The following is a 23,998-nucleotide window of genomic DNA, read 5'->3' on the forward strand; positions in this document are numbered from 1 at the left end:
ATTATTACTAAAATATGAAAAAGTTTCTGTTTTAACGATGTGTTTACACAGATTGTTATAGACACAGAACACACATGAAATGCATGTGTTCCAAATAACGATATAGTATTTTTTAAAAGATGTCATTTTGCTTGACTTCTCACTCTATACAACTCTAACCAACTGACACTCAGGTAAACAGACTTGAGCTGAGAAAACTGTGCGGCAGTGGGGGGATGTAATAGTAGGCTGCTTGCTGCTTATCGACACATTTACAAGACAAAAGACGCTGACAGAGAGGTGCGAAGCGATTTATGGTGGAACGGATCTACAAGTTTTTTCGTAGGCTTTGGTAATTCCAGTGTTAATCAACCTGCAGAGGCCCACCATGACATACTTCACAAACCCATGTTCTAATTAAATACAACGGTGAATTGTGAGCCTAAGCGAAGCAACAGCAGCAACATGTGACCGACCCATCTGCTCTGGATGGTGGGTTGGTTAGATAGATAGACAGAACTTTATTTATCTCAAGGGGGGAAATTTAGCTTTTACGGAAGTGCAGGAAATATAGAAATATTATACAGTAATAAACAGCAAAAGCAACCCTCAAACACACACAAGAATTACAATAAAGAAGGAAAACTTTGGACTTGGCTAAAGATAAGAGAGCAGTCAGAGTGAGGCCTTCTGAAATGACCCCGGCTGTTCTTGCGGTGATGATCTCACTCTTTTGTTAGCAATGAAGCCACAGTGTGGACAAACGAGTCTCTGTCTAAATGGTCGAGTTGATGTACACTGGCACCCCACCATGACTCTGACATGCGGAGTGTTCTTGTTTGCTTCATTACTATAAAATAATCTGAAAAGGATCGACAGCTTAAAAGAGTGTGTTAGAAATCCCACAGATCCCAGTATTTCCTCCTTAGAAGATTTTGTTTAATGGGAGGTACTGGTTGTTGACCCATAGTGGGGATGGGAAGGGACCCCACATAGTGAAGTAGCAAACCTAAACACTTAATTTACAGTACTGATAAACAATGATTTAATATAAAGAATGTATTTTTACAACAAAAAGAGGAATAAAAACACATTTTTTACTGAATTACAACAGAAACATACCCATAAAGAAGACGTACATACAGATTTTAAATAGAATCACATTCACAAAACTTTATTTGATTCCCAATCCCAAAAGGTGTACATAACTAATTGCTCTTTGAGTTATAGTCGTAAAGGTATGCGCACAAAAGGGACTTTCTACAAATATTTAAAAAAGAAGCCATGTCCCATTTTAGGATTGCAGTTGCTAAAATGTCACCATGCCTCAGTCGTTGGAGCTGACACCTTCAGTAGATCCCAGTGTCTCACCAGTGGTTTTTTGCAACATGATAATTGCAGTGGGGGCCAACCAAGAATTTTCTCTAATGTAAACATGAACTTACTTAACTCATCATGACTAGCAAAATGTGACAGTTCACACACCTCTCAAGTCACAAAAATTAATCAAACTATGGGATGTTGATGCCAGGTCTGCCTTGACTGGTATTACATCACTGTGATACCCTCTGACATAGTCATCACCTCACAAAATCCCATCAAACAGTTTTAAATGCTAAATAAAATGAGTGTCTCTCAACCACCGACTAGCTGTGAACTGCGTAAGTTGAAATGATAACATCTCAGGTTTAGAACAAAGTGGGTTTGAAGTGAAACAGGACGGGCAGATCACACAGACAACACACATATCGTCAGAACTGAAGTGCACACTGCACATTGGGTAGAAGCACCGAGTGCCAGGAGGCCAACAAACAATTCAAAAAACAAATTTTCAAGCAAGATGTAATATAGAACTTTAGTTTCGATTTTTTGTGTACGAGTTGAGCTTACAAAAATGGCATTTCTTTGTTTTCACATTTTCAAGACGTTATTATTATGATACAAATATGTACTTAGACAAAAGAAAAATACTTTAGGAACCAGTTGTTGTACGTAGTTCAGATGATATCTTAAAAAAAAGCAAGTTCTGGACAGCTGGCCTGTGAGAATACAGGTGGTGGACATTAAAGGACATGAACAGGCTGGCAACTGGACATGGAATGACAGCTAAATCTGCCTGAGCCGAGTCATTCGGAACTACACAACCAGTGGCACAAGAGGTGTGTCAAGGACCATTCAAAATGGGTAAAACTGAGGCCTGTAGAGGCAAAACGTCTCTCAGCTGCTCCATTCATATCAAGGGTGATGCCGTCTGTTTCTATCATTTCATCCAAGGGGCATGCCGGTTCATCTCAGACCAGAGACCAATGAACATACTAAGACAGAGAGCCACCTGTTAGACCATTATCAAGGCTGTATTACTAGTAATTTGCTTTATTCTGCTTATATTTTGTGCATTTTACTTATAATATGCTATATAATAAAACACTAAGGTCTGTTTGCCCAGCAAACTGATTGGCAGTGTGACGACAGAGGAAGAGCAAGTGTGAGGTGCACAAGGTGGAGTGAAGGCACACGCTACGAGAGTCACCTTCAAAGACCAAAAGTATAAAACCGGACAGAGGAGGCGCCTTGAAAGTAATGACAGACTCTGAGAGGTGCTCGAGAACGGGAGACACTCAAGGACAAGTGAATACAGAGGAAATTTGCTGAAAGTACATGTAGGGCAAGAGATAGCAAATATTTTTAAATGACTCTATAACCAATCTTCGACAAGTGCCGTGGCTAATCCATGAATAAATGTGTAACTGCCTGTTGTGGTGCACTGGATACAGATTTAAGGAAAGGTGGGCATATTGAACTACGATGGAAGTCAACCCTGACAGTGTGGTATAAGAGCATGGGATTCAGGGCATTCTGCTAAGATCTATGCAATAAAGCGTCTAAATATGAACACAGGGTCAACTTAGGACTCCACCACGACAAAACACGCATTCTGTCTCATTTTTAAAAAGTCAGTTTGCTTTGCTTGGGATTTGTTATAATACTGACTGATGATGAGCCGGACTGGTGAATTTCTGATAATCCTGAAGCTCGCGTGACAAAACTGAAAAAAATGTTAATTGTCTTATGACTGATTCTTTTGTCTTTAAGTATTCGTTGATTCTTGGGTTTAATTTATTTATTTTTTATTGAAAAATGCAGAATCAAGCATGGTGTAACAGGTTATTAGGGGTAGCCCCTCACTTGTCATTTAGTACACTTTAATTAATATCAGAGATCTCCTTTAGCAAATCATTATATTTACTATATACAGTATAAATGAAGCCACTTTAGTTGTATTGTAGTTTTAAATAGCCTGACCCACATACAAGTTAAGCTCTTTATAGCCTTTTGCAGAATATTCAGCTTATAACTAATGCTCTTGATTAGCTTGTCCTAAAACGGACCTGCAGCCACTGTAAAGACAGAGCTCTCACGTTCTTTGACCTTTTCACCGACTGCACAAAGACAGCAGGAGGACAATCCTGATAATTGGTTTGATGCGAGCAATTTAACCGCCTGGAACTTAATGATAAAGTACTTTATCACTTTACCATTTGTTTAAATATCTGAGTCTCTATCCACCCAAAATGCACATGTTAGCCATATTTAGTCTACCTGTTCATTTTCTAAGCCTGCTTTATCAGTTACAAAGTAGTAAGAAGGCAGAGGCAGAGGTTATCCTCCCTTTGTCCAAGAGATCCAATCCTGAGTAGGATGGCGGCTCATCACAGGACCCTCTCATTGACAAAAGGCCTGTTCATCAGTCGCTCAAGATGTCTCTGGACAGTGGGAGGAAACCCATATGAAAGGCACTCCCGCCGGGAATTAATTAGGTCCTAGTGTGATGAGACCACCACGGTGCCATCCTCACTTTATTAAATTCTGCATACAGATAACAGTCACAGCCTAAAAGCATAAGGCTGCTGCAAAATACGACTGCTATGAACAGAAGACAAGTTTCAACAAGAAGAGGCCCTCAGGCTATCACTAACTCCAATTATAGCATTGTGATAACTCGTGGAAAACAAAAGTCTGAGTTTACTTCAGTCCCATAGTCTGACATCAGTGACCCACTTTTAATGTTCAGTTCAAAAAGCTCTTGAAGTGGTCAGTCCATCTCTCTGCACACAAAAAAAGATCTCTGCTCTGCCGCAGACGACTTTCAGATTTTGACCTCTGACTGGTTTGGTCACAGCGGACAGTTAATAAAGCCTTGATGGATTAGGCCACATGTGACTTGAGCCGCAGTTTGGGGCAAAGGAGGGCATTAGAGCTTAAATGAACTAGAAGAGTGAGATTACAGGCAGAAATAGAGCAAGGCCTACTGGCCCTCCTTTGGAAAAAAAAATGGTACTATATGCATTTGTTTTACGTTTGTTTTTGGCCGTTTTGGGGTATTTATACATGGACTTTTCATTGTCAAAGTCAGTTTCACAACTGGTTTCATAATTTGAAAGCTTTTTATCAGGGTTTTATTTTATTTACATGATATCTGCCTTCTTGAGTTGGGTCACAATTCTGACTTAACAAGATGTTAAATTATAAATTGGCCATCATCATGCAGCACTTCATCCCTTGGTGGGTTTTAGATAGATAGATAGATAGATAGATAGATAGATAGATAGATAGATAGATAGATAGATAGATAGATAGAGAGAGAGAGAGAGAGAGAGAGAGAGAGAGAGAGAGAGAGAGAGAGAGAGATAGACAGACAGAGACAGACATACATCACATGGGCTGGAAAGGCATCCCGGCAAGAAGAGGGGATGATTCCCTATCCAGACAGGAGGTTCCTAACAGGAAAATAGACATCCCAGTGGGGGAGGAAAAGGGGATCAGACCTGGAAGGAAAGACCAGAAGGGATGGATGGACGCCCCACTGAAAAGATACGATGTCACTGGGGGCTTTACTCCCCTAGCACGGTAAACGGCAGCAGCCCCAGATATCAGTGCCCAGACGAAAGCCAGCAGAGATGTAGTCTGGCAGAGCATCCCTGCTGTGGTCACTAGGTGCTGCAAGAGGGCGCTGTAGAGAGACAAGTTCCCTGCTATAATTGACTTTCACATGACCTGGAAGTGCTTTCATCGGGCAGTGGCCCTGGCACCAGAAGTACTCCTTTCAGTCCTTAATAAAAGGGACCGTACTCCCTTACCCAGGCGAGATGGAAGGACATGGAGCAACTCTCGACTGGAGGAGGGAAGTGCGGTGGTAAGAAAAAGATAGATAGATACATAAAGAAAGAAAAGCACTAGATAGATAGATAGATAGATAGATAGATAGATAGATAGATAGATAGATAGATAGATAGATAGATAAGTGAAAGGCACTATATAATAGTGTCCCCAATGTACGTTTTGTGGGTTAATGGGACAATTCCCATGCTGAGTATATTTATTAAACAAATCTGCTTTTGCCAGTCCTTTCTTGAAGTCTTCCTGAACATATCCTGCTAATCTTTTCTTTAGTGCTCCGTTCTTCTCTTCTGAGTATTTCTTATGGTTAAGGCTCAGATCGATCTTTATTTGTCCCCAGGGGGTGATTAGGCTTTTTACAGAAGCTCTTTGAATAAACAATGTCAAGAAACACTTCTGGAGCTACTTTATACCAAGGGCTAATCACCTGTATAGCGCCTCACTGGGACTGTGACTGCCAAGTCAGAAGTTTTCTTTCTCTTTAAGCGTTATTAATTTTTCAGTCATTCTACTCTATCTACACAATTTTTAGCAGTACATAATAGGCCCTTGTGATTTGCTTGCGACTCGTTTCTGGCTTTTGCTTTCATCTTGTCCCTTGGCATTGGTGACTCAGCCTTGATTGTTTCCCTGGTTTTCACCCTTCGTTATTCATTTCGATGAGGTCTTTTGGCTTCCTTTAAGATCTCACGTGGTGAGCATACAACTAGATAATTGACATACTGTATGGATTATGCAACACAAGTAAAGTGAGACTTTTTCATGGATTTTTTAATATTATTTGCTGTTGTCCAGCATGCCTCACCATACACGTTCTTTCTATCATAAACTTTTTTATCTTTGTTGTCCATGAAAATTATTCTCGTCTATCACTACAAAATACATGGATTAAGTAACATATTTTTTAATGGAGTATCCCTGTAAAGTATATTTTTGAACTTTAAATTTAGGCCTGTGTTGGCCTGCCTGTTGAGTTTGGGGTCAGGCTGCCTGGGGTGATTATTGATTCTGGGTTCCAGAACAGGTGAGTACTGGTCTGGTTTAGGATATGTGGAAATTCAGAAAAAACTACCAAGGCATTTAAGCTAACCTTGACAACCTTCAAGAAGCATCTGAATGAGATGCTGTGACATCTTAGTTATTTGCTAAACAAACAAGCTAGAAGTGGACTGAATGGTCTCCTCTTGTTTGTCAAATTGCTTATGTTCCATTGTTCTTGTGTTCCTGTTTTCAGATCTGGGCCCCTTTTGCCCTCTTGTGTGGCTGTGCTCACAACAAACAGGAGAAAAAATAGTGGATAGGATCAAGAAAAAAAAAAGTAGTCAGTAAACAAGATGAGGTCAATAATTGTAGAAAAAAGAATTGTAAGTTGAAATACCAGAGTTTAGTTCAAAACCCACACTAGACTGGTTCCCTAAAAACAGGTATGTTTATAATCAACAAAGATTTAATGGGTGTTCAAGATTTGCCCAAAAGCTAGGATATAGAATGCACTGTGCCACCATCTTACATAGGAAATGGTGAACAATGTTTCAAATCATGGAGATGGGGAACACATGACTGGCAATAATGTCACTTCCATAATCCAAAATATCCACATTACAATGAAATACGCACAAAATGCAGCATCGGCTTTCAAAATGACACACAAAATGGACCACAAATGTGTTCCTGACTTGCAGAACCCCAGAATCACAACAATCAATTAAACAAATAAGCAAAATATACTCAGGCCTCACAGAATAAAAGAATTCTCTGTCCAAAAATACTATATGTATATATAAATATATATTTTTATAGGTCAGTTACCCCATGTGATTTGTAGTAAAAAAAATGCATGCGTTTTGCATGTTGTGAGTAGACAAGTGGAGAACTGACAGGTGGATTATGTCACGTCACATGGACATTTTTCATATTGTTTGCTGTGGCCCAGCATTGGTCTCCATAGACGTCTATTCTATCATAAACTTTGTTATACATGAACACATATGCATGTACATGAAACCATCAGATTACATTTTATTCAGTATGGGGTAAGTAACATATTAAAAATATACAATTTTTAGACAGTGTATTCCTTTACAGAACGACAACTTTCAAAAATGTTTACTTACACTTTAGGATTTCTCCAGCGTAGGGGATGTGCAACTTGAATCTGTCACAGCAAGGGCCCAAGGTGAGTGAAGAGCACCTGAAAAGAGAGACACAGAGAGAAAGTGAACAACATACAGTGACAGTCCGGGTTGGCTGCAGCTGTCAAGCACTCTTGAACCTGGGACCGTCGATGGACATGAGTTAGGCAACGAGGACACAGGACAAGCAAAAGATGGTGCAAAGTGAGACTTAGTGCTTTCATTTTCAAATCCATCAATCTCAAAAGGTGCCAACAGTAGAAGTGCTCCTTCCATTACAAATAAATAAATAAATAATCCATAATAATAACAGATGTGCTTGAGGAGGGTAAAATGTCCAATAAACAAACAACAAATATTCAAATTATAAAAATGGGGTTAAAATCACTGACAGAATCCTGTCCTTTAAAACAATGCACGATGCTTCCATTCAAAAACCGACACCTCCTCTGCTTAGGGGTCTCTGCGGCCAGAGGACATATCTGCCAACAGACAATGTCAACTTTTAATAGGCTCTGGTCCACCGCCACCATCCCAGGCTCTCAGCGGGGCGCCGTGTTAAGCCCTGCTCCTGTCTCCCACAATTGGTCTTTGGTCTTCAGCTGGGAAATGTCCAAAGCTCCAGGTGTGCACAGCAAGAGCAATCTCTGCCCCTCAAGTGCCAGCCGGGTGGTCCTCTAGGGGCATTCCCAACCACCTGTCTTCTCTCTACAGTAGCACTGACTCTACCACGACTCTGCAGATCCTTCTCTTTCACTTCATCTTCACCTCCCATCTCTTTTCATTCAGACTCCCTACTTGCTCAGGCTCCTCTCTAAACTCCATTCAATGTTGTGATCTCGGAATGCATCGCCAGCCAATTTCCCATCAACACCCCTGAGCTGCTCGTGCATTGGTGCCCATCCATAGCCTGAGCGCCCCGATAAACTTCTTTATTTACAAATTGCACCCCGTCACAGACGTCATCACTCGCTCTACCACACTCACAGGAGATGAACCATAGCCTTTAGAAGAAACATCCAAGAGTCAGAACAAATCAATCATGCTTTAACAGAAAAGGACTGTCCCCAAGCTGCTGCCACGAAGGTGGAAGTGCACTGTTGTCTAAAATGTCTTTGTCTGCTGTAGCATTAACTGGACCCTTCACTGGAACCAAAGGGCCAAGCCCAAACCCTGCCGTGATCCCTCCTACACCAAACTTTACAGTATTTACTATGTAGTCCTGAAGGCAGCGTTCTCCTGGCATCGGCCAAACCCAGATTCATCCATCAGACTGCCAGAGAGTGACATGTGATTTTTCACTACTGACATCATGTTTCCACTGCTCCAGAGTCCAACATGGGCAAGCTTTACACCACTCCAGTCAACGCCCGAGTGATCTTAGACTCCACCACAAAAAACCCATTTCATGAAGCTCCCGACACACAGTTCTTGTGTTGCTGTTGCTTCCACAGGCAGTTTGCCACTCTGTTCTTTGTGATGCCACAGAGAAGAAGCCATTTTTACCAGCTTCTGCACATGGTGGCCCCGTGCTGTGAGTTTTAATGGTTGTTGCTCCTCAACGCTTCCACTCCACAATAACAGCACTTTTAGTTGACTTAACACTGGGGAAATTTCACAAACTAACTTGCAGGAAGGTGGCATCCTATGACAGTGCCATGTTTAAAGTCCCTGAGCTCTTCTGTAAGACCTCTTCTACTGCCAGTGTTTGTCAATGGAGGCCACATGGCTGTGGGCCTGAGTTTATTCACCTGTTAGCCATGAAACACCTGAGCTTACTCAATCATTTGGAGGGCTGACCACATACTTTTGGTCATAAAGCATATGCTTACCTCAAGGAAACAGCACCAGGAATCTGTGAGAAAACGTACGACAGTACGACCAGTTTACGTTTGTTGTCGCAAGCATAGGGAAGCACGTATCTTAAATTGAAACCTTTACTGCTTCAAAGTGGACCCCCACTGGACCAAATGCAAGAATAAGCAGAGGCATTTTTTAAAATAAAAAAGCTTCACTTTAGAACACAATTTCCTGTGGCATAATAATATACTTTACACCTGTTAGTGTTTCAACCGGGATTGCTCTTCTGGATGGGGCTTATGTTCCCTTTTTATGCCTGATGTTGTTCAGTTTTCATTTTCTGTTTATATTAATATTGCTTATGTTTACCATACATCTCTGTGTTTATGCCTTTGTAATATTTCATATAATTTGTGGGTGGTTCCCTAAGAGGTGGGACCAACCTGTCCATCACCACCCGGGACTGCCCTCAAAGGCTGAGGTGATCCCACAGTTCCTTGCGGTTCATTCAAGTGTACCTGGGAGTTGGTGAGTCTGTGCTTTGTTGGATTATTGAACTTTTTGTTTGGCTCTGATTCTGCCCCCTCTTTCAGACTTTGCTCATCTTGGATCGTATTGACTTCTTGTGCCTCCCTAAGCTTCACATTCTCACAGAGCATTTTTGGAAAGAGGCGTCATGGTGGCACAGTGGTAGCACTGCGATCCCTTACAGTGAGGAGACCAGGATTTGTATCCTGGGTTCTCCCCATGTCTACGTGGGTTTCCTCCCACAGTCCAAAGACATGTAGGGTAAGAGGATTGGCCCGTGTGTGTGTGGACTGGCCCCCCTGCCTTGTGCCCTGTGGTGGCTGGGATAGACATCTGCACTCCCCACGACCCTGCTCTGCACTAAGTGGGCTAGAGATTTTTGGAAAGAATAAATCTTTTATTTTGCCAGATCCCATGCTTGCCCTTGTTATTAGCTGGATTTTGATCAATTCCCTCTGTAGTGGACATTTTTGGAATTTTTTGGGACTTACAAATAACCTCAAAAATGACAAAACTTATCCTTTAATTTATTTTGTCTCTTTTTGTTCCTGTTTTTTCTTTTGAACTTCTAATATTCTTTTTGTTTCCTAGTTTAAGTATAAAGTCACTTGATGTATCAAGCTCAACTTGATGTGTGTACAATGTTTTCTTCAAATAATATTAAAAAAAATAATGTATTTATTTTGAATGATCGTTTTGTAGTTTTATCCTGTAATGTGTTCTTTAGTGTCATTCAGTTAAATAAAATGCTTTATTGTTAATACTGTTGATATAGTAACATATTAATATATATGAATATTGTAATATTTGTTAATCCTGAGACTTCACAGGATTCCCTCAGAGTTGCTGGATGTCATGGCCGGCCTGTACACTGGTACTGTGAGTGCGGTGCAGACTGGAGGCAGACCCTCTGCGTTCTTCCCAGTTGATTCTGGGGTCTGTCAGTGGTGTGTTCTGCTCCTGCTCTGTTCAATGATTTTATGGACTGGGTGTTGGCCAGAGTCGTGGGGTCCAGCAGCTGTGGGGCATCTGTTGGTGAAGAAAGATTCACGGATCTTGACTTTGCTGACGATGCTGTGATCTTCGCGGAGTCAATGGAGGCTCTGATCGACAGACTGAGTGAGGAATCTGAGTGTCTGGACTTGTGAGTGTCCTGATAAAAACCAAAGAGCCAGGCCTTTAATGACTCCTTGGGCACGGCAATCAGCAGTGTGTCTGTTTGCGGAGAGAGAGTCAACCTCGTCAAGAGGTTTATTTACCTCAGCAGTGACATTCATGTGACTCTGGTGACCCTTCCTATGAAGTCAGTAGACGGATTGGGAGATCATGGGGGGGTCATGAGGTCACTGGAAAGGGGTGTGTGGCGCTCCTGATATTTATGCAAAAGAATGAAGGTCCAAGTCTTTAGAGACCTGGTGCTTCCTGTTTATGAGACATGGATGCTATCCAGTGACCTGACTCCTTCATGTGTGTCTCTTCAGAGAATCCTTGGGTACCACTGGTTTGACTTTGTGTTGCTCATCGAGTTCCAAATGAGGCACATGATCTGTATTGTGAGGGAGCGCCAGTTACGGCACTACGGCCATGTGGGTGATCAGGCTTGCAGGACCCTCATTGTTGAGGACCTGACCAAGGAGACACCCACTGTAATATAAAGGCGCTATATTGCACCCGACCCGGCACAGACTTGACACTATAGGCACTTATAAAATACAAAGGCTTTTATTTTTCTTCAGCTGGAGGGTACGTCTTCCCCGTAATCCCTCCAGCCACAACACAGTCCCAAGCACCAGTAAGTCATAACACCACTATCCTCTCTCTCCGACCACCACTCCTCCACAAGCTTAGTCCTCCTCCTCCCGACTCTGGCCGCTGAGTGGTGGTTGTTGGCTCACTTTTATCAGGCACCCGGAAGTGCTCCAGGTGGTTGGTTAGCGACATCCGGCTGCACTTCCGGGTAAGGTGAAACCAGTGCCCAAAAGGGGCCAGCTGCTCCTGTTGCAGCACCTGCGGAACCCCACAGAGCTGCACAGAACTCCAACCCCCATGAAGCCCTGGGGGAGTCCGAGGCACCGCTGCAACCCAGGGATGCTGCCCTCTAGCGTCCAGGGGGAGATACTGGGCTTCCCACCCTTGTCCCCCTGGCAGATGTGGTGAAGGGGCGTCCCGGCCAGACATGGGCCCCGGCCATCTGTCACACCACGTAACATCTGGCTGCAGCAGATAGATGGTCATTTCCGGAGGGTGGGACTGGACTGCGGGTCTGCCTGGGGGAGTTGCCAACCAGGATCCCGAGCTGTTTTGTTGTGTGGTGGGTGTGGCAACGTGCTGTACCAGTGCATGCTCCCCAACCTGACCTGACCTGTACCAATGAATTCAATGAGTCTCAGATTAGATTTCCTAATGCACTAAAACCACAGAAGAATCCATGCAGATGCTGGGAGAATACTTAGGGTTTTCCTGCTCCTCTTTATATTGGCGACTCTTCAGGTGTGCATCTAACGTGGCTGCTTCTACCCAGAGCCCTAATTAAGGGCACAGAAGGCCGCTGCCATTAGTCGTAGGGCCTGCTAAGTCCTCAGATTTCACATTGGCACAGAGAGAGATGAAATTCAAACTCCGGGATCTCGAGCCAAAGGCTTTATGTTTTTGTTTGATTTTTATTCAGTTTCGATGTTACTCTTCTTTTGTGTCTGGAAATACTGAGATCTCTTTATTTATACAGACAGGCTTTGATTAAAGTGAAAGCCGTGTCACCAGCGAGCTACAGCATTTTTACTTTCACTGATATCACAACTGTTCATTTTCAGTTTTACTTTCTTTGTGTCTCATCCACTTTGGAATTCTTATTTGCGGTTTCACTGTTAGTGTGTCCACTGGAAAAAAACAATAACAGCAACATACAGTGGACTCCGAAAATATTCAGAGCCTTTCACTTTCTACACACTTTACTGTGTTGTGCATGAAATTTTAAATGGCTAAATCTGCCATCAATCTACACTCAACAGCCCATAACCACAAAGTGGAAACAGGTTTTCAGAAAGGTTTGTAAATGTATTACACAGAAACTGAAAGCTGTCCTTCCTTGAAGTATTCAGACCCTAAATTCACTACTCTACTGATACCCCATTGGCAGTCTTCTTGGTGAGTCTCTACAAGCCTTACACACCTGGATTTGGACAGTGTGCCCCATTTTTGCTTTGCACCCTTCCCAAACATCACCTATCGTCTATTGAGGTTAAAGCTTTAGATATGTCAAAAAGTTCAATCTACGGTTTTGATGGATCTCAACATTTTAGGGTTCCCAGATACTGAAAACATTGCTATCTCGATGATGGGTGTGTGTCTGTCTGTGTGTCAAAGCTGGCTCAAAACTTACTCGAAACTTGAGCCTGTTAATCTCAAACTCAAAACCTAAGCCTGTTATGAGATGATGATGTGCTGATCAGTCTTTGAGTCAAATTGTGCATGAGATAGAAGCAATCTATAGGAACCCTCAATTTAATTTTGCTAAAATTTGGAGAATTATGGAAAATAACATAATCCTGCAATTAATTATGAATTCTTCTCGTCAATGACCTATTTTATGATCAGAAAGATCAGCATCAGAGCGGTAAATAATTACTGAAATGGTATAGCATACTTTGGGTAACTTGGTTCCTGGGGGCAAAGCCTACTGACACTCTCATCCAAATTTTCCCTGATACACCCTCTCATAAATAGAGTTGCTAATTCTTGGACGCTTACAATGACTTCTACGCTATCGTCGTAACTCTGAACAAACACACACACACAACGTACTGTTCAGTGATGCAGTGAAATGGTGATGTATAATCTGATGTTACAGAAAGGTTTTTCTGATTTGTGAATTTCCCCTTGGGATTAATAAAGTACCTATCTATCTATGTAATGTTTAATTTTAACAGGAGTCATTTGCTCTCTGCACATGCGACACACATGTTTAATGCGGGTCTGGTTTTGTAGACTTTTTATCGCAATCATAGGTTTGCTGTTTCTTGGTGTGGCGGACGGCTGGGACCCATGCCCGGCCGAGACACCCCTTTGACACTGGGACTGGAAAAGCAGCCATGGGATGAACACTACGTCCCCCGGAATGCGTGGTGGCAGCCCTCTTGGGTTACATCGGTGCCACAGGCGTGGGACTTCAGGGCCCAGACCTGTTGGGCTCCGTAGACACCACCCAGAAGAGCTGCACGGCTTGACAAGCCTCTCTGGGCTGGAATGCAGCCACACCCGGAAGTGCAGCCTAATTAGGCCAATTACCACCTGGAGCACTTCCGGGAGGGCTTCAAAAACAGCCTGCGGCCACTACTCAGGGTGCCAGACAGCAAGAGACAGAAGAGCAGCTTCAGCAACAGACTGCTGTCACTGTCCTGCTCCACTGACAGACTGAGAAAATCGTTCCTTCCCCAAACTATGCGACTCTTCAATTCCACCCGGGGGGGTAAACGTTAACATTTAACATTATACAAAGTTATTGTCTGTTTTTCACCTGCATTATTATCAATCTTTAATTTAATATTATTTATTGTATCAGTATGATGCTGCTGGAGAATGTGAATTTCCCATTGGGATTAATAAAGTATGTATGTATGTATGTATGTATGTATGTATGTATGTATGTATGTATGTATGTATCTATCTATCTATCTATCTATCTATTGTGTCCAAATGTTAAGACAACCCTGGTCGGGAGGAAGAAGACAAAGCTTGCCGGTGGAGTGGAAGAGAGACGACAGAGAAGAGAGAGAGAATTAGAGCTGTGGTTACGGTGTGGGAAACACTTACTTGTAAAAGTTTCACAATTAAAACCCTTTGTTTATACTGGAATCTGTGTCCATGTCAGTGTGTCAGGAGTTTGGGTAGCTGCAGTGTCCCCTGGTGACTACAACAGGTACATGTTTGCCTTTCTAAACACGTAATTCAGTTGTCCACAGGGGATCTTCAGTCAAGTTCTTGACACATCTCAAGGAGAGTTTAAGCAAATAGGATATACCTGAACGCAATTTGGAGACAAACAGCAAAGGGTCTGAATACTTCCAGGAATGAGAGATTAGCAAACCTTTCTGAAAACATATCTTCACTTTGTCATTATGGGTTAGACTGATGTAAAGAAGGGGATGGGGTCTCAATACTTTCTAAGCCCACTGTATTGACACACTGAGTATACAGGTAGAACGCTTAATGAAGCCATTTCTGAATTACAAAGAGAAAGCTGCCTTAAGAGGATTAGTCTGTCTTTCAGTTTGTTGCAAATGTTACAGAATTGCGTGTGAGGTATCAAGGCCAAGTAGCTTCACTTCTCCAAATGCCTGCTCTACTTTACAGGGTGAATTTTATACATTTTTATGTTTTCTGTAAGAATTTTTGCACTTGAACTTTACAAGACATGCCTGTAAATCAAAGCTTTGAAGAGTTTTCCAAACATCATGGAATAAAAGTTTCCAGTGTCGATGATGTAAACCAGGCCTGCCTGTGCGTATCTTTATAGGACTCATTTATCAAACGTGGTGCAGTCAGAGGGCCACGTAGGATGGTTTTAGTGGAAGAAGTGAAGTTTTCACTGCAAGGTCCTGTGACGCATTGCACCCGTTTATTTTCTGGTATTTTTTATGTAATGTTAGGTACAATTTCTGCGGTTTATAACGTTATCTATCAAATTTCATCATCTTTGTAGTAAGTCCTGTTTATACTACCACCCATTTTGCGAGTCTGAGACTAAACATGTGTGGTAACTTTGCTCTAATCCAGAGTGGGAGTAGCTCAGAATTCTGAGGGCTTTGCTTGTCTTTAGCTACACGGCTGGGTCTCCATGTAATCAAATGTCATCCCACAGCTTAAATCAAAGTTACATCCTTGCCTACGTAACTCAAAGAACATGCGGCCTCAGAACTAATTCATCAAAGTCAGGGGTGTCATGGGACAAGGGTAGTGTTAGATCAGTGCTAATATTCTGATTTTTGTATCAATACCAGCTTTGGGACCTCAGTACTGATATGTACAATGCTCTAAAGCAAAATAATAGATAACTCCAAAACCCTCCGTTTTACTCCAGCATCCCTGGTGTGTTGTTACTGCCCTGCTCTGCACTATGTATCACCTTCCTCATGATAACCGCAAAGCAACTTTGGGGTTCCCCTGTGACCTCCAGGTCCTGTTGAAGCAAGAACGTGTTGCCCGTGAATTTCTAATTGTGCTGAAGCAATTGGCGATTCTCCCATGACTTCCACATTGTGTTGAAGTAATACATCCCCCATGAAGTCCTGATTGCGTCAAAGTAATATTTTCCACCATGAAGTACAAAATTTGCGTTGGAGAAATAAGTTTGGGGGGTTACATGAAGTTACGATTGCGTATTTCCCCCAATTTTGTCAGAGTAATAAGGGGGAGAGGTTGCGTGAAGTACTGATTGAGGTGAAGTGTGTAGTTTTGTTTCGTGTCTTCAAAACAGACATTCATCCACAATTGCAATAGCGCATGTCAAGCTGAGGACTGAGAAGAAAGCTGACATTTACTTCCAGCACCAAGAACTGAGAAACGCTGGTACCTTGCTGTTTTACCATTTGGGTTTTTTAATACTTTTCCAATAGCCGTATACCGTACAACCCTAGTCTAGAGCCTGTCACAACAGCACTTGGGTGGAAGTCACAAACCAACCCTGAACCATGTACCAGTCCACAACACATTGATGTGCCAAAAGAGGGACAATTGAGAATGGTAAATGAACCTAATTCACAAGTGTTTGTGGGACATGGGAAGAAACCAAAGCACCAGGAGGAGAAGCCGTGCCAAAACTGGAAGAACACGCCAACTCAACACAAGCAATGACTGACTGGTTGTGGGATTTCAACCTCAGACGCTTCATCTGTCAGGCAGCAGCACTAACAACTGCGAGCTTATCCCTGCAATTTCCTTTTTTCTTTTTTTCCAGCCGGGTGGTCAAAAAAACAATGAAGTACTGTGTTATAATATCATTAGGTAATGAAAACTTTGAACTAAACAGTAAGTTTCCTCCTTAAGACAAGAAAAGTGCTCTCTGTCTAGCACTCATACTGACTATATACAGATCATCATCATCACCAGCAAAACCAAGGAACTGGTGGTGGATTTTAGGAGACCCAGGCCCCTCATGGACCCCGTGATCATCAGAGGTGACTGTGTGCAGAGGGTGCAGACCTATAAATACCTGGGAGTGCAGCTGGACGATAAATTGGACTGGACTGCCAATACTGATTCTCTGTGCAAGAAAGGACAGAGCCGCCTGTACTTCCTTAGAAGACTGGCATCCTTCAACATCTGCAGTAAGATGCTGCAGATGTTCTATCAGATGGTTGTGGCGAGTGCCCTCTTCTACGCAGTGGTGTGCTGGGGAGGCAGCATTAAGAAGAAGGATGCCTCACGCCTGGACAAACTGGTGAGGAAGGCAGGCTCTATCGTTGGCATAGAGCTGGACGGTTTGACATCCGTAGCAGAGCAATGGGCACTCAGCAGGCTCCTATCAATTATGGAGAATCCACTACATCCATTAAACAGTGTCATCTCCAGACAGAGGAGCAGTTTCAGCGACAGACTGCTGTCACTGTCCTGCTCCACTGACAGACTGAGAAGATCATTCCTCCCCCAAACTATGCGACTCTTCAATTCCACCAGAGGGGGTAAACGTTGAACATTATTCAAGTTATTGTCTGTTTTTTTACCTGCATTTTTTATTACTATTTAATTTAATATTTTTTGCTGCTGGAGTATGTGAATTTCCCCCTGGGATTAATAAAGAAAGAAAGAAAGAAAGAAAGAAAGAAAGAAAGAAAGAAAGAAAGAAAGAAAGAAAGAAAGAAAGAAAGAAAGAAAGAAAGAAAGAAAGAAAGAAAGAAAGAAAGAATCTATCTATCTATCTATCTATCTATCTATCTATCTATCTATCTATCTATCTATCTATCTATCTATCTATCTATCTATCTATCTATCTATCCTATCTTTGACACCCTGTCTGACCTGGGCATCACTGGGACTGCCCTCAGGTGGTTTGAGCCCCACCTCTTGGGCAGATCCTACCATGAGGACAGATGTCAAGGGAGCACCAGGAAAGCACAGGGGTACGCCAAGGATCAATGCTGGTCCCTCTCCACAGAACCTCACTAGACTCTGTCATCCTGTCCCATGGTTTCTCTTATCAGTGTAATGCCGATGATACACAACTGTACATGTCGTTCCCTCCAAAGGACCACAGGGTATCATCGCTGTGTGCCTGCACTGGTTAGATGTAGATGTTTTTGAGGTCCGAAGCTCCTTCTCAACCACTCAGACCTGCTGTTGAATGGCATGTGGTGATGCCGCCTCTTTATGGTATCAAATCTCAGCCTGGATACTATTCAGGTTTAGCTCCTGGCTGGTGGAATGAGCTGCCCATCTTCATGCAAACTGCTGACTCCCTCAAAGTTTTTAAGAATTGTTTGAAGACTGTTGTTTGATGAATTTCTGTGTAACTGTTGTCAGCTGTTAGGTTTTGTAATTTAGGAATTGTAATTCCTAGATTAATTGTAATTGTAACATGCCATTCAACAGCAGGTCTGAGTGGTTGAGAAGGAGCTTCGGACTTCAAAAACATCTACATCTAACCAGTGCAGGCACACAGTGATGATACCCTGTGGTCCTTTGGAGGGAACGACAGGTACTTCTCTAGTGCCTTCAACACCATCCAACCTCTGCTCCTTAGGGACAAGCTGACAGGAATGGGAGTAGATTCATACCTGGTGGCATGGACTATCTTACAGATACACCTCAGTATGTGCATCTCGGGAACTGCAGGTCTGACGTTGTGGTCAGCAGCACAGGAGCGCCGCAGGAGACTGTACTTTCTCTTGTCCTGTTCAGCCTATATACATCAGACTTCCAATACAACTCGGAGTCCTGCCACGTGCAAAAGTTCGCTGACAACACTGCTAACGTGGGCTACATCAGGAGTGGGCAGGAGGAGGAGGAGTATAGGAACCTAATCAAGGACTTTGTTAAATGGTGTGACTCAAACCACCTACACCTGAACACCAGCAAAACCAAGGAGCTGGTGGTGGATTTTAGGAGGACCAGGCACCTCATGGACACCGTGATCATCAGAGGTGACTGTATGCAGAGGGTGCAGAACTATAAATACCTGGGAGTGCAGCTGGATGATAAATTAGACTGGACTGCCAATACTGATGCTCTGTGTAAGAGAGGACAGAGCCGACTATACTTCCTTAGAAGGCTGGCGTCCTTCAACATCTGCAATAAGATGCTGCAGATGTTCTATCAGATAGTTGTGGCGAGCGCCCTCTTCTATGCGGTGGTGTGCTAGGGAGGCAGCATAAAGAAGAGGGACGCCTCACGCCTGGACAAACTGGTGAGGAAAGCAGGCTCTATTGTAGGCATGGAGCTGGACAGTTTGACATCTGTGGCAGAGCGACGGACGCTGAGCAGACTCCTGTCAATCATGGAGAATCCACTGCATCCACTGAACAGGATCATCTCCAGACAGAGGAGCAGCTTCAGCGACAGACTGCTGTCACCGTCCTGCTCCACTGACAGACTGAGGAGATCGTTCCTCCACCACACTATGCGACTCTTCAATTCCACCGGGGGGGGGTAAACGTTACATTATACAAAGTTATTGTCTGTCTGTATACCTACATTGTTATCACTCTTTAATTTAATAGTGTCTTTATCAGCATGCTGCTGCTGCTGGAGTATGGGAATTTACCCTTGGGATAAATAAAGTATCTATCTATCTCTATCTCTCTATCTAATTGGCTAGCTTTTGCTATGAGCGCTTCACTGGGTGACAAAATTGGGAACACATGTTACAGGACAAGTGATGTGCAAACAGTCCCAAGACTGAGTTTCACTTGATTATGTCGAGCCCCTTTGTAAATTACTTTGGATAAAGGTGTCTGCTAAGCAAATTAATGTAAATGGAGAGTCTCTGCTGCTGCCTCGCAGTTGGGAGACCTGGGGACCTGGGTTCGCTTCCCGGGTCCTCCCTGCGTGGAGTTTGCATGTTCTCCCCGTGTCTGCGTGGGTTTCCTCCGGGCGCTCCGGTTTCCTCCCACAGTCCAAAGACATGCAGGTTAGGTGGATTGGCGATTCTACATTGGCCCTAGTGTGTGCTTGGTGTGTTTGTTTGTGTCCTGCGGTGGGTTGGCACCCTGCCCGGGATTGGTTCCTGCCTTGTGCCCTGTGTTGGCTGGGATTGACTCCAGCAGACCCTGTGTTCGGATTCAGTGGGTTGGATAATGGATGGATGGATGGAGAGTCTCTGCATGCATCACTGATATTGCAAGCTGTGTGGTGTTAGGGTTAAGGCCTTGGACTTCAAACCCTAAGGCTGTGGGTTCAAATCCTGCTACTGACACTGTGTGACCAAGAGCAAGTCACTTAACATGCCTGTGCTCCAACTGGAAAAAACAAAAGAAATCTAACCAATTGTATCATAAATGTTTTATGTCACACCTTGGATAAAGACATCAGCCAAATAAGTCAATGTAAATGTATAAAGGAGCACCATCTCCAGCTCAGTGTGGCAAAGACAGACCTTCTTGTCAACCCAGATCTACTCAGCACCCTATCTGTATTTCAGCTCAGCTCATTATTGCCAACATCCGCCAAGCCTGTGTGCATGCTTGGGGTGGTGATTGATGACAAGCTCTCCTTCACTGACCATGCTGCAACGGTCCCTCACTCTACATACCATTGGAACAACCTAAACAAGAACAGGCCATTCAGTCCAATAAAGCTTGCCAATCCTCTCCGCTTAATTATTTCAAAATAACATCAAGTTTAGTATTTAAAGTGCCTAAAGTCTTAATGTCTACCAGACACTTGGTGTCTGTCATTCTCTGTGTGAAGAAAAACTTCCTGATGTTTGTGTGAAAATTACTCTTAAGTTTCCAACTGTGTCCCCGTGTTCTTGATGAACTCATTTTAAAGTCACCGTCTCAATCCACTGGACTAATCCCCTTCATAATTTTGCACATTTCAGTCAGGTCTCCTCTTCATCTCCTTTTGCTTAAACTGTAAAGGCTCAGCTCTTTGAATCTTTCTTCATAATTCATCCCCTGTAGCCCTGGAATCAGCCAAGTTGCTCTTTTCTGAACTTTATCTGGTACTGCTTTGTTGTTTTTTGTAGCCTGGAGCACCCAGGACTCCAGATGAGGCCTCAGCAGTGCGTTATAAAGCTTAACATTCACAAGTTCAGATCGTACCTGATAGATTGTGCAGCACAACTCCTGGCCAAGGGTTTGGTCTTGTCACATCTGGATTACAGCAACTCTCTTCTGTCAGGAGTACCGGCATGTGTCACCAAGCCGCAGCAGATGGGCAAAATGCAGCATCACATCTAGTGTTCAACCAGCTGAGACAGGCAAATGTCACCTCTCTTTTAGCGACACTAAACTGGATCCCTGTAGTTACACATATGGAGTTGAAAATCCCGATGCTTGCCTGCAGAGAAGTCAAAGGGTGATGATCACCTGTGCATATGGAGACACTTGTGAGGTCCTCTGCTTCTGTGCGACCACTCAGGTCTGCTGATTAATGCTGCCTGGTGATGCCATGAAATCTCAATGCAGAGTGACGTGTAGCTCCTAGCTTGTGGAATGAGCTGTGTGCCTCCATTTAAAATTTGGACTTCTTCAATGTGTTTAAGTGTGTTTGGTGAAATTCTGTCTGACTGGTGATGGCTTTGTTAGGTTCTTGTAACTAAGGAAGTGTCACAATCTGGCATTTTGTTTTGAACTTATCATTTGTAATAACCAATTATGTCACCTTGTCCTGTCACACTTATTCCCAAAGAGCCCCCCAGACCTCTTGACCTCTTCTGTTAGCCGCTTTAGATAAAAGTTTCTGCTAAATGGAAATGTAATCTACTTAACATTCATTAACATTGCCTTTAAATCTATCAACACTCATTTGAAATTAATGAATGTGGTGTTGTGTTCTAGTGGGGGGGGGGGGGGGGGATCTGATGGGAGAAGAAAAGGGGGAGACAAAAATATAATGACGAGTGTGCAAAGTGGACAGAAGATGTTAATGAAGCCCTCCGAGCTCCAGGGCAGTTAATCAGAATAAACTAGTCAGTTATAATTCGTTTAACTTCTGGGACGTGTTATGGCACAGCCAGAATTTTATCCCTGGCTCAGGGGTCTGTCCTTTTTATTTATTTAGTATAGTTTCATTCTTCAGTTTTATGGTTGAATATGTTTTTGTTTTCTTTGCAGGTGTATTTTGTTGTTTGTTAACAAGTATTATTTTGAGTTTTTTATGTTAATTACGTATTTATTAGTTTTTCTTTCTATATGTGAATCCTATGGGGTCGGGCCATCCCAATATCCTTTAGTGACCCCCTCCCAATATCCTTTAGCACAGCATTCATTTCGTTTTTTGGGTTTGATGAATCCCAGCAGAATTGTTACAGAAACTGAGACCAATCATCTACTCCTACTCTGTGTACAGATCTTAAGGCTTTATTGGATACCCATCCTGTTGTGTTTGCTAGTATCAGTAATAATTAAGAACGAACATCTAGAAAAAAAGATGATATACTTGGATATCGGAACAATGCAAAAAGGAAAAAAAAAAAAAAAAAAATATATATATAAACTACTCAAAAAAATTAAAGGAACACTTTAAAAACACATCAGAGCTCAATGGGGGAAAAAAGTCCTGCTGGCTCTCTCTACTGCTATAGACTGATATGGTGATGTGTTAGGAACGCAAGGATGGAAATGAAAATGATCAACCAACAGAGGGAGGGCTGAACTCAAAGACACCCCGAAAATCAAAGGGAAAAAAATGATGCGGTAGGCAGGCACGTCTATTTTGCTGACATTTCATTGCAGCAACTCCAAATCATACTCAGCAGTTTGTATGAACCCCCCCATGTGCTTGTATGCATGCCTGATAACGTCATAAAGATACGACAGATAGTGTCCTGGGGTATCTCCTCTCAGATCTGAACCAGGGCATCACTGAGCTCCTGGACAGGCTGAAGCGTCGGATGGACCGTAACATAATGTTCCACCCAGAGGTGTTCTATTGGATTGAGGTCTGGCGAGTGAGCGTGGGGGCCAGTCACTGGTATCAATTCCTTCATCCTCTCGACACATGAGGCCGGGCATTGTCGTGCACCAGGAGGAACCAGCATACGGCCTGACAATGGGTCCAATACCTAATGGCAGTTCTGAGGTGCCGTTGTTTAGCCTGCAGAGGCCTGTGCATCCCTCCATGGATACACCTCCCCAGACCATCACTGACCCACCTCCAAACTGGTCATGCCGGTCATGTCACAGGCAGCATAACGTTCTCCACAGCTTCTCCAGACCCTTTCACATCTGTCACATGTGCTCAGGGTTAACCCGCTCTCATCTGTGAAAAGCACAGGGAGCCAGTGGTGGATCTGCCAATTGTGGTATTCTATGGCAAATGCCAATCGCGCTCCACAGTGGCAGGCAGTGAGCACAGGGCCCACTAGAGGACATTGTCGGGCCCTCAGGCCACCCTAATGAAGTCTGTTTTTGATTGTTTGGTCAGAGACATTCACACCAGTGGCCTGCCTGCTGGAGGTCATTTTGTAGGCTCTGCCAGTGCTCATCCTGTTCCTCCTTGCCCAAAGGAGCAGATACCGGTGGGTCCTGCTGATTGGTTAAGGACCTTCTACGAGGGGCCCTGTCCAGCTCTCCTAGAGTAACGGCCTGTCTGTCTCCTGGAATCTCCTCCATGCCCTTGAGACTGTGCTGGGAGACACTGCAAACCTTCTGGCAATGCCACGTATTGATGTGCCTGCCATCCTGGAGAAGTTGGACTACCTGTGCCAGCTCTGTAGGGTCCAGGTATGGCCTCATGCTACCAGTAGTGACACTGACCGTAGCCAAATGCAAAACGAGTGACAAAACAGATGAGGAGGGAAAAATGTCTGTGGCCTCCCTCCACGTGTTAAACCATTCATTCCTGTTTTGGGGGTTGCCTCATTGTTGCCCCTCTAGTGCCCCAAAGCAGTTTAACAATCTCCTCTGCAATTTAACTGAGCAGATCAATAGCCCACAAGTGTCACTGACTTGATGCTATACTCTCATTAAAAAGGCTTCGTTTCATTTTTTTGAACAGTAACCACGGAGCACACAGCCTTTTTTTTTCTATGTGGGCGCAGTAATGGGCTGTAACAGCGTGTGCTCCTAACCATTGTGCCTACGAAGCGACGTTTGCACTGATTTGTGTTTTTTGTATCTCACACCCTCATACACCTTTATCGCAAGAGCATCCCTTATCTACAATGGAGCGTTCGAACAGAAGAGAATATGAAGCTGGTTTTAAATTAAACATTGTTGAAGCAG

The 23,998-nt window shown here is 43.3% G+C and overlaps 1 protein-coding gene across 1 annotated transcript in view; it reads right to left on the bottom strand.

Annotated features, from left to right (window-relative positions):
* The window catches only part of babam2 (BRISC and BRCA1 A complex member 2), a 287,239-nt gene that overhangs the window by 230,733 nt on the left and 32,508 nt on the right, over nucleotides 1-23,998 (bottom strand). Inside the window, exon 3 of the mRNA XM_028796332.2 lies at nucleotides 7,272-7,348. Within this exon, the coding sequence (XP_028652165.1) occupies nucleotides 7,272-7,348 (77 nt within the window). The remainder of the gene's footprint in view (nucleotides 1-7,271; nucleotides 7,349-23,998) is intronic.

The sequence above is a fragment of the Erpetoichthys calabaricus genome, chromosome 3, assembly GCF_900747795.2.
Source record: "Erpetoichthys calabaricus chromosome 3, fErpCal1.3, whole genome shotgun sequence".
NCBI classification, from domain to species: domain Eukaryota; kingdom Metazoa; phylum Chordata; class Cladistia; order Polypteriformes; family Polypteridae; genus Erpetoichthys; species Erpetoichthys calabaricus.